This window comes from Engraulis encrasicolus, chromosome 20 (assembly GCF_034702125.1).
Source record: "Engraulis encrasicolus isolate BLACKSEA-1 chromosome 20, IST_EnEncr_1.0, whole genome shotgun sequence".
Classification (NCBI taxonomy): domain Eukaryota; kingdom Metazoa; phylum Chordata; class Actinopteri; order Clupeiformes; family Engraulidae; genus Engraulis; species Engraulis encrasicolus.
The window spans coordinates 27,271,232-27,283,551 of record NC_085876.1 but is presented as its reverse complement, the minus strand read 5'-3'; the positions used below and the strand labels follow the sequence as shown (position 1 = coordinate 27,283,551).

At 41.3% G+C, this 12,320-nt stretch overlaps 1 protein-coding gene across 1 annotated transcript in view; it reads right to left on the bottom strand.

Moving 5' to 3' along the window:
- The window catches only part of crybg2 (crystallin beta-gamma domain containing 2), a 60,770-nt gene that overhangs the window by 25,424 nt on the left and 23,026 nt on the right, over positions 1-12,320 (bottom strand). Inside the window, exon 3 of the mRNA XM_063185702.1 lies at positions 6,407-6,454. Coding sequence (XP_063041772.1) covers positions 6,407-6,454 — 48 coding nt within the window. The remainder of the gene's footprint in view (positions 1-6,406; positions 6,455-12,320) is intronic.

Below are 12,320 nucleotides of genomic sequence, written 5' to 3'. Positions count from 1 at the left end.
ATGCACTTGGGTTTTGTCTTTCTCCCTCTCCCTCTCCCTCTCTCTCTCTCTCTCTCTCTCTCTCTCTCTCTCTCTCTCTCTCTCTCTCTCTCTCTCTCTCTCTCTCTCTCTAAAAACAACAAAAAACACATCTAAACACAGCCAGCCACAAAGGCAGAAGGAGAAGAATGGGAGAGGCATATTAGTCCATAAATCAAACACACAGACAGAAACACACACACACACACACACACACACACACACACACACACACACACACACACACACACACACACACACACACACACACACACACACACACACACACACACACACACACAATTAAACAATTAAAGCACCAAACAACATAATGGGGCAAGTCAATACTTTTTTATTTCATCATACATCGCAGGTAGCTAAGCAGGCTCCTTTGAAAGTGAGTTGCATACGAGGTTCATGAACCTCTCCACCAGAAAGAGAGCAGAATTTAGGTCAACCCGTAATGGTATCTCAGAGACTTTTCAATTCTCAAAGGATCTTGTTAATGCTGCAATTGATTTCTAGTATGAAGAACATTCCTATAGTTACCTTTGCGCGCCCTCCCAGGAACTACAGAGCCCACCCTAGCGTACTAGCTACAGAAAATCATTTCATTTGCATGTCATGCCAACTCCAGCTAGCTCCAGGAGCCACAAGCACAGGGCGCTTGAAGTACTTTCACAATGTGGTAGGACCTTCTAGCCTGACAGTCTCCTTTAGTAATCCCGTTTAATTTCATATCAGGCCAAGGGTCTGCCACCAATTTACCACAATCTGGTTGCAGATAAAGAATTAAGTCACTGGAGCATCTTCAGATGTGCATAGTTTACTGCTTTACTGGGAAAGTGCCAAGGGTAGCATTTCAACGTTGTAACATCTTCTGTAATCTATAAACATCTGAAGATGCTCCGGTGACTTTCTTCTTTATCTGCACCTACTGGTCCTTTCCCGTGACGCACCAGATTGTTACAGTAAGTATAGGAGCACGGTAGCCTCGTGCACCATCCTACGTACTTCCGCCAAGAGACTTGGCTCCGCATGACGTCTGGTACCTGTTTTCTGTGGAGCTATGTTGAGCGGCAGGATTTGGCCGGTGTTCTGACAGACGGTCCTACAATGTAATTTTATCCTACGGTAGGATGTTCTGTCAGACATGTCTGGTAACACTTTATAATAATGTTCCTTAGTAAAGACTCAGTAAATAATTAACTAATGATGAATAAAACATTAACAAATGTTTTTATTATTAACTAAGCTTTATTAATGCTTTATAAAATATCTACAAATGATATATTCAAGATTTTACACACCTTATAACAGACTATTTTATTCATTTACAAGCAACTTGTAAATGTTTGATAAATATGAAATGTTAACATAACATTTCCTAGTCATTTACAAGCATTTGTTTACATTTCCTAATCATTTACAAACGTTTGTTAATGTTTTGTTCATCAATAGTTAATTATTTATTAAGTCTTTATAATGCTTTTTTGCATCCATTATTCTAAAGTGTTACCAAATGTCTGTTAAACGGTCCTACATCGCCTAAAATAGACGTCAGACATATTTATTCAACAACTTATCCTGTAGGGCTGTAACAATACACTCAACTCACGATTCGGTTTGTATAACGATTCATGACCTACGGTTCGATACGCCCCACAATTTCACATTTGCCAACATTATAAACTTAATTGATAAAAAACGAATGATAGTTTATAGGTAGAATAGGTTACAAGAGGCTACTAATGATTATTAAAAAATTCTATATAATAATTGATGCTTGGAAGCGCTATCACCTCATATTCTGTGGTTGTTTTCTGGGCTGATGTGTATCAAAACTCTAAAAAGGCGTATCACGATACTGCCTCCTTGTATCACGATACAGTATCGTGACATCGTGTATCACGATTTCTCGGTTCGATACAATATCGTTACAGCCCTATTATCCTGAATTTTCCGAAAATTCCCTACCCGCTTCCTGCAATTGCGTCAGATCAAACAACCTCCAGACCATGAATACGAAATGAAATGGTAGTATTATGGGATGGTCAGGACCAGGCTAGGAGCACGGAGGATATCTTTCTCTTCTACATTACCACCAAGAATCTGGCTTTGCCAGTTAAACCAGACCAATGAACACTCACACCCTTCTTCCCAACATTGTTCCCATTCAAAATTGTGCTTTGAAACCTACAACGTTTTTTTTTTTTAATTAGGCCTATTATTAATTTCCCATGGCAAACTGCCACCCCTGTCAATGAACCAGAAATTACTGCTCTTGTGGAATCAAAGTAAAGTAAACAAAACAAAAAATGTTGTAAGAACTGGGGCCGGGATACCCCTGGCTGTTAGCCTGAGGCTACATTGACTGTGACAATAAATAAATCCAATCCTGCTTGAATGTCAATAAACGTGACTGAGCAATCAACTTTTCAGTATACGAAACGCTAAGATCTGTGGTGCGAACATGCCGGCCGGTTCACGATTAGGTGCGGGAATGAGCAGCAGCACTGTTCTCATTCTTCTGCAGGCACCATGAGTGGCTTTCAGTGCTTGATTTCCTGTTCAGTAAGTGAGTGCTGTGCTACACACCTGTTCACCTGTTGCCCTACTTAAGACTATCCCTTGCCTAATTACACTGCACTTGTTTGTTCGGCTGAGCTAAGCAGTTGTGAGCTCTTTGTCACGTTTTCAAAGGTTTCACAAGCCTGCAGTATTGTCTGATCTGTACATACTGTAAAATGGTTTGGGGCCAGTAAACCTAAAATGCAAATTTCACCTTTCTCTGAGAATGCTTCTGCACACATGAAAATGGAATGTTCTGTTTTAAATCGAATACTGACAACAGGGGCGCAACTACTCTTTTCTGGGGGGGTATGCAAGAACTATTTTGGTGCCCCCCCTCCCAAAAAAGATACTTAATAATTATTTGGTGCCCCCCTCTCTCTGGCGCCCCCCTGCAAGGCATACTTCGCATATACTGTAGTTGCGCCCCTGACTGACAATATTCAGTTCGACAAAATTTTGTACAGTACATGCAACTTTCTCTGAGCACAGTTACGTAAATGCTAGGAATATTCTGATCTTAAACGGAATGGTGGCAATACAGTGAGGAGAATAAGTATTTGATCCCTTGCTGATTTTGTCAGTTTGCCCACTAATAAACACATGATCATTCTATAATATTAATGATAACATGTATTCTAATATAGAGAGGCAGAATATCAAAAAGAAAATCCAGAAAATAACTTTGATGAATATATTTTAATTGATTTGTATTCCATTGAGGAAAATAAGTATTTGACCCCTCTAGTCAAAGAAGACAAAATACTTGGTGGCAAAGCCCTTGTTTTCTCATACAGAGGTCAGATGTTTCTTTCAGTTAATTACAATGTTTGTGGATATATTAGAAATGATTTTTGTCCACTTTTCTTTGCAGATCATCTCTAAATCACTCAAGTTGTATGACTGTAGCTTGCCAAATGGGAGCTTCTGTTCCCTTCACAGGACTATTATAGGGTTAATGTTTGGAAACTGTCTAGGCCACTTCATAACCTTAATGTGCTTCTGCTTGAGCTACTCCTTCGTTGCTTGGGCTGTATGTTATGGATTATTATCATTTTGGGAGGCCAATCCATGACCCACCTTCAGTCTAGCGGTGGTGAGAAAGAGGTTGGCATGCAGCACTGTACGTTTACATGTCTCCCTCCATCCATTTCTTGACAATGTGAAGTTGTCCTGTGTCTTGGCCAAACAAACAACCTCAAAACATCATGTTACCACTTTCATGTATGATGTTGGAGAAGGTGTTGTTCTTGGGATCATAGGCAGCATTTCTCTTCCTCCAAACACATCGAGTTTTGTTAATGCCAAACAGTTTGATTTTGGTGTCATCTGATTCCAGCACCTCCCAATCATATCCTAATCCAGTTTGACGTTCATTGGCAAACCTCAGGTGAGCCTGAACAGGTTCCTTATGAAGCCGGGGTACCATACATGCACTGCAGGACAGGGGCGGAGTGGCCCACCTTTTCCCACCGGGAGAATTTTCCCCTTGGCGGCCCTCTTTAAAAAAAAAAAAAAAAAAAAAAAAAAAACAAAGCGAACAACATGGTTTCCTAACCAAAAAGACAAAAGCCACGAAATCTGCAGTCGTACTACATGTGAACATTAGTGTTGTCAAAATATCAACCTGAATTGGAGAATTTAGCCTACACCTTGATGAAATGCACAGCCAGTGGTGTAGTCTACGTAAAACGCAGGTATACGCACCCATTTCAAAATTTCAGGGATTACAGTATACCCACTTAAAATTGATTGATCCATTATTTACAATAGCACAAATATATACTGTACACATCAAAAAATGCTCAAATATACAGTATACCCACTTCAAAAAGTAGACTACACCACTGGAGCCATCATCACAGTCCAAAGCATTCATAGGCCTACTAGGTTAGGCTACATCACGCTACTGTTCCATGCAAATGTGCACTCCACTGTCATTTTGACAGTTTGAAATTGAAATATGGTTTAAGGAAGACAGGATGAGCATGGGCACAAAGTTTTGAGTGTGGGGATTTTTAGAAGAGTAGGCTTACAAAATATAGTATAGTAGGCTATATCTTACAAAAAGTCTGTCTACATTGTGCAATAAACCCACCATGCAGCAAATAAGCCAAACCTAGCTACTTCAAGTCAACAAAATGTATAACCAAACGGCCTACCTTAAAACACTGTCTTCGTCTCAGCAAATGTCTTTGTTTCTTGAAATCACTCTACTTTAATCCACAGCTTAGCCTACACACCCAGCACTGGTCACATCAGAATCTTGTGTGGTAATTATTTTGTTCCATTTCTTCAGACATAGGCTACATCCTAAATGTACCACATATAAATATATGTATGATAATAATATTATTTCGACTATAAGGAGATATACTGGTAGTTCTAACAAATCAAAACAAAACCCATTGCTTCTGTTAGGTGCAGTTCTCTTCCTTACCACTTGGTGGAGTCTGTTCGTAACCCAATTCAATAACCACAGAGCAAGTGAATCTGGACTGGAAAGACTGTAAACTGTAACAGTCGTGTGGAAATCGGAAAATAAATCATAATTTATTAATATTTCCATCATTTGGTAACCAATCTACATATCACAGGTTATTTAAATACTGAAAATGAAACTGTGTTACTAAGATCTTGTAAACTTCCGCGATCTACGGTGTATGAAAATTATCAGTAGAGAAGGGGTGTGGCCAATTTACTGTTTGACACCGTCAGTGAGGTATTGCCGTCTGGTATACGGTATAAATACTGGCTAGTCAACCAGAGTGAAATACAGGGAAGTGGAAATTGGGAAGTCAGTGCATTTAAGTACAGTTTCAGAACTTCAGGGCCGAAGTAGAACGCAGGGCGGCCGCGATATTACATTTCAAGGCCGCGGCCCACCGGGACAAGTCCCGATCTCCCGACGGCCACTCCGCGCCTGCTGCAGGATTTTAATCCGCTGTGGTATCAAGTATTTCCAATAGTTTTCTTAGTGATTGAGGTCCCAGCTGCCTTGAGATCATTTTCTAGCTCCTCCTATACAGTTTTGAGGTGCTTTATCTCCTTTTTTCTGATTATTAAATTCCCACAAGGTCAACTCTTGTATGGAACCAGAGACAGGCCTAAGATTGATGATTGATGATCATTTTGTATGTCCTAAAATTGGGAAGAAATGCACCAACAGTTTGCTCTTTAATATCCAGGAGCCCATTTCAGCCTTGTTGAGTTCTAAAATCTTGTCCCTGACATCCTTTGACAGCGTTTTGGTCTGTCCCATGTTGGCGAGTTTAGTTTGATTGATTGACTGATTCTATGGACTGATTCTGCAGATTCAATGTGTCTTTTGTGCAGGTTACTATTAACAGGTGTGTTCAATTCAGATAACAAGGTGATTGGAAGTGCCATTTGATCTGCGGGATCAGAACTCTTAATGGTTGGCAGGGGATCAAATACTTATTTCCCTCAATTAAATATAAATCAATTATTATATATTCTTTAGAGTTAATTTCTGGATTTTCTTTTTGATATTCTGTCTCTCCATATTAAAATACATATTATCATTAACATTAAAGACTGATCATGTCTTTATTAGTGGGCAAACAAACAAAATCAGCAAGGGATCAAATACTTATTCTCCTCACTGTATATGGTTTGCGCACGAATCATGAAAACACCTCATTCATTCCAAAGGTGTCTGAATTCCATGAATATGCCTGTCTGCAGAACGCTGTTCCACACATGTAAATGGAATATTCTGTTATAAAGCTGAATACTGACAACATTTGGTTGGACAATATTTTTTAGAGACGAGGAGAAAAGGGCAGCAACTCACCTTGCCAGGCCTGGGATTCAGCTTGCCATGTTCCTTTTCTTTGGTGAGCTGTAGAAAAACAAAAACATGGACAAGAATGAGCAAAGACATAAGGATGGTGAAAGATGCAAGGGATAGTCTAAATTCAGTGCAGTCGTTAGTCATTTACCATTTCCAATCTTTTGCGAGCATTTAATCATTCCATATCCTTATATATGTGTGTGTGTGTGTGTGTGTGTGTGTGTGTGTGTGTGTGTGTGTGTGTGTGTGTGTGTGTGTGTGTGTGTGTGTGTGTGTGTGTGTGTGTGTGTGTGTGTGTGTGTGTGTGTGTGCGTGCGTGCGCGTGCATGTGTGTGTGTTTGTGTGTGTGTGTGGATACATTTATTCATGGTTTTAAATGGCAAAAAAGCAGAGTATACCATGATGCCAAAAAGAATGTACTGTTCTTTTTTTACTTAATTTGATAGGACAGTGTGAGAGGTGGACAGGAATCAAATTGGGAGAGAGACAGGGAGGGGTCGGCAAAGGACCCGGCCCGGGAATCGAACCCCGGTCAGCCGCATGGCAGGCGAGTGCCCTACCGGTTGGCCACGGCAGGGCCAAGAATGTTCTGTTCTAACTAACGTTAAAACTAATGGATGACTGGGGCTGACAGGTAGAGAGGAACAAGTTTCTGCACAGATAGTGTGGGGTGTGCCAATGGAAAGAGATTACTCTCTCACAGCCTCACAGCCTCACAGCCAGAAGCAATTATGATGGTTGCAAAGCTAAGCAATTGAAAACAGAGAGAGAGAGAGAGAGAGAGAGAGAGAGAGAGAGAGAGAGAGAGAGAGAGAGAGAGAGAGAGAGAGAGAGAGAGAGAGAGAGAGAGAGAGAGAGAGAGAGAGATGGAGAGAGAGAGAGATGGAGGGTGAGAGCAAGAGCGAGAGGGAGGGACAGCAAGGAGGGTGTCGGAAGAGAGAGAGAGAGAGAGAGAGAGAGAGGGGGAGAGAGAGAGAGAGAGAGAGAGAGAGAGAGAGAGAGAGAGAGAGAGAGAGAGAGAGAGAGAGAGAGAGAGAGCAAGACCTTTTTGCAGTCCCTTGCACCTTCACACATCCCCAGTTCTGGCAGGTGCTTTAACACCTTGGCTGTCAGCCTTTCATGAATGACTGCCATTGTTTGACTGCTGTGCCATTAGGACTGCTTTGATTTCAAGACTGAAGCCCTTGATATCATTGTCTTCCTGCAAGGGTGGTGTGAAAAGGGTGTAAATGATACACTGTGTAAAACATTGCAAACCAGTTAAACGTAAAAAGCTAAGTTGCCCAGCTGCCTTGAGTTTGTAAGTTACCTCAACTCGAGGCTTTCTCAAGTTGAGTTGACTTACAAACTTAAAGCAGCAGGGTAACTTATACATTTAACTGTCTGCAATGTTTTACAGTGTATGATGTTGCAATGTTGCCCATTTTGACGTCACAAAAAGTGTACATGAAGTAGCCTGCAATCTCCATGCAATCTCCATTCAATCTGTCTTTATATATGCACATGCATTACTGTAGTCATTTGCACCAAATGTGCAAAATGCTACAGTATAGCATCAGGTTCCTTCACATGGGAATATTTCCTTTGCAAATATACAGCAGTATCTTACATAATACATAAACTGAATAGAAAAATGCTGTAGGCCTGCTACATTATCCCAAATTAGCTTAAACATTTTTTTTTAGTAATCTGCTATGCAGTTGTTCCAGGCATGATGTCACAATGGAATGCGCGATAGGCTACATAAAGTGCCTACCATGGCCATTTGTACTTATTAACGCCCAAGGATCAATCCGTTTTTTTGTTTTGTTTTTTTTAAACTAGACAAACCAGACAGAATAAACACAAGGTAGACCCAATGAGATAACCTTCGTCTGAATGTGTGTGTGCACGCATGTGTGGCCTGTGTCTCGCCAATTCTGTCAAGAATACAAACATCACACACCTCAGACTGGATCTGTGTACATGTGCACATTTTACCAGACACACAACACAGTTTCATGCACAATTTCAAACACACGTTTGCACAGGTGTGAGCATGTGCACATTGCCACTCCCAAATAGCAGCCCACCCACCCACTGCAATATCAGGATTTATGGCATGAAACCACAATCTCTAAACACTATCTATAATCAGATGTTCACCTCCCATATTCACATACATCAGTGATCCTTCCACAACTATGTTGAGTGATACTGACAGTGGCACATGAATCAGACTATGTACACCCATCTGTTGAGTTATAGACATGTTAAACACATGCTATACATGTGTTAATGTTTTTAAAGGGGCCATGATTCTCTTGTTTTTATTTGAGCAGACAAGGGAACGAGTTCGTCAATAGACGCGCTGCTCATGCCAAACCACTTTCATTGGGTTCAAGTCATTATAGTTCTACAAATCCTTTCCTGTGTCTTGTGGCCTCATTATGTAAGGCTACACGTCATTGGTGATGTAAGCTTTATTCAATACCTCACAAAAAGCACAATTCGAAAGCCATTGACTCATTTGCAATGAGGATGGAGAAAATCACCCCAAAAGCTGCTCTGTTGTCTCCTGTGGGAAGACATTGAGACAAAAGGCTACACACATTAGGAAAAGGACGTGAGGAACTATATTGACTGGCACTGGCAAGTGATTATACAATATCTCGCAAAAAGCACAGTTCAAAATTGACTCATTCACTCATTTGCAATCAGGATGGGGAAAATCATCCCAAAAGCTGCTCTGTTGTCTCCTGCGGGACGACATTGAGACAAAAGGCTACAAACAACAGGTAAGGAGGTGAGGAACTATATTGACTGGCACCCGTTATCTCTGGCTCTCTCCACCTGTCTGTGTGCTCTGATTGCCTCCTGTGGCCTGGCTACTTAGCAGTGTCTTCTTACCAGGTAGTAAACAACAGACAGGCATGCAACAGCCTAGTTCTGCAGCGATCAGGGGTGCATTTCTGGAAAGCGTAGTTGCCCATTTCCCATTGGCAACTACCGAAGTTGCTAACTGCTAACAACTACGCTTTCCAGAAATGCACCCCAAAGTTGTATAAAGTAGAAGTAGAAGTCCTCTTACAGATGTATGTACTATGACGTTACATAGCTGAAACCATGTAATATCATACCACTAGTGTTGTAATTACATTCATAAGAGTACTGCTACTTCTACTTTACACAACTCTGGCAGCGACACTCTTTTATTGGCTACCATAGTCTTTCTTCAGCATGTAATGGTGATTGTACACTTTAGCAAAATTATACCACTCCTTAGCAAGCAAATGAACAAATGTACGTACAAGAGTACAAAGTGATTAAATGTTGAGCTTCCTCCTCTTTTGTGGTTTAAACGCTTCACTAGCTTAACCAGCATGACCAGCCTACTAGACTAGTCAACTAGATTTCTATTTAGTAGCCCGTGCAAATTATCAATGTGATGTGGCATATCCAGGCAGTTAATCGTTTGAGCCAAATCGCTGAACCTGCTTGTGTTGCTATGACATTTCCGTGAGTGATGTCAGCTTTCACTGTGGGAAAAAGACACTAGCGATGGTTGAGAAGGTTGACAGGTGAGGAGGGATGGATGAAAGTTTAACTTTCTTCTAAAAACAAAATTCCACACATTCTAGCACGTCCCCAAAACACAAGCCAAGAGATGGACCTCAAGTCATGAGTGCTGTTTCTTCAGAGCACCTCAAGTCTATAACACTAGCGTTGACAGTGAGACGACCCACATAGCCAGTCCAACAGGATGCTTGTGGATTATTAGCGCACTTTTCAGAGGAACTGGGTTAAAAAAGAACAAAACTATTCACCATGACTACAACCAAGCATCCAGGGACATAAGTCATGATGAGTGACTTTTAGTTCTATTTAGTCTGCTAAGTGCATGTGGCAATGTCAGAGAAGATACCTCCACGACCTGCGGTATTGTGGTCTGTTAAAATATGTGTCGTTAATTCCCTCTTCTAGTCCAGCTGGTCAGTCCCCATTATGTATGGTGCATTGCGAAATGCTCTTCATTTCAAGCATTTTGGAGTGTCCTTTTTCAAGAAGGAAGGTTTCTTCTGACCATCCAGTCCCTGTCTGCCTCCAGTCTATCTTTTTCCTTTGGAGATATCTTATAACTAAACTCTATCTTACAACTTGACCTGGATCACCAAGAATCTTCACAGACATTTAGGGGTAATTTGACCTGTGTCTTTTGAACATCCATAGCTTCCTTGACTAAGATGAGTTAGATGAACAAGAATCTTCACATTTAAGAAGACAATATCTTGTCCGCTAAATTTGAGGTTTTCTTTTGTCATGTTCTCTTCTTAAGTAGGCCATATTTTCTTCTGAACATACAAGCCTTCTTTGTTTTAGGTCTTGTTTCATTCCTTTACCAAAAGACCTACAGGCCCAACCACGCCGGCTTTGATATGCTGCTGTTAACCAATTTACCTTCAAGGCTCTCTCACATCCAGCAAAAACTGGTTTCTACTGCTTCTCAAATAACTTCCAAAGCAACAAAGATCCCCAGGCAAAGACACCACGAGAACCTTTGAGAAGCTGAAAACTTTTACTTGACTTTAAGAAGCATATTTGGGTTGTCCAATAAATGGAGCGTCCTAGAGTTACAGTAGTTCTGGCCAACCATACCATCCGGGTAAATTTGCGTTACGCCCCTTAATGGGTGAAAGCAAACCAAATGTCTCATTGACTTACATGCTACATCGGCTAGCCTTGATGAACACATTCCATGCTTCAGCCACGGTTGTTTGGCTATATTATTTAAACAGCCGGCAACACAACACGTTTTCGACATGTTGCACGTGAACAACGATAGTCTACAGGTCCGTATCTTTCATTTATTAAATCCCAACATCACCAATTGACTTGCATGGGTTGTTTTCCCCCATAAATGGGCGTAAAGCACATGGAAAACGTCACGCTGTTCATGAGTATGGTAGTCAAGAGCTTGAATCAACTCTCCTCTCTCCTCATTGGTCAGTTTCAAATTTGGCTCCTTTTAAAAGTTCTAATGGGTTTTTTTTTCAACTCTGGCTGCTCGCTTCTTCGCAACCTATCACCTCTCCAACTCCACCTTGTCGTGTATGACATGGCATGGGCTACTCCTTGTCATGTCGCCTGCTCTGTTCATGGGGGAATTGTTTGATCTCCTAATCGTAAATTGGGAGAGCATTCCCTACGCTGCTGCTGTCCCCTGAATCTCTCCTTTCCATGGTGCTCATGGAAATCAGGGGACTCCCATACCGCCAAATCTAATATTTAACTATTCAATAAAGAAATTGCATTTTAAATTTCTTGTCTGTGTTTCTTGACTGTAATGGTCCCGACAGACCCATCTTCTAACAACCGTATTTCAATGTAACACACAGCACAAGCCTCAACTTACTGTAGGTAATAAAACAAAGTGTCCCCCCCCCCCTTCTCTCTATTCTGCATATTCTGCATTTGTGATACCTGGGGGTGGCTGTGCAAACATGTGCATACGTACAGGTACACTAGGAGCGGGGAGATGCCATAATCCCTTTATCAACTTTGGGTGTACACTCCTTGCCCAGGGCTGTGTACGTTCCAGTCACAGCTGAGGAACTTGAACAGAGCCCTATAGAGCAGACATGCATGTTTTATATGTATGGTGAATTCGGGTAAAATTCGGCCACTTTTTTTGCATATAAGTGAATGGCCCAAAGTGACCCAATTTACCTGAATTCACCATAAATAATAATATATGGATAACACGTAGACCATAGACAGTGTGACACACTCGCATTGAGGCCCACGTTCAGGTGGGATAAGCGGTTAGTTTTCCTGGGCCCAAGGAGAGGAAAGGTCCAGAATTGTGTCCCCATTGCATTGCATGTGTAGAGAGAGGGGCCCCTTTTCACATGGTTTTGTCCTGGCCCTGGCAAAA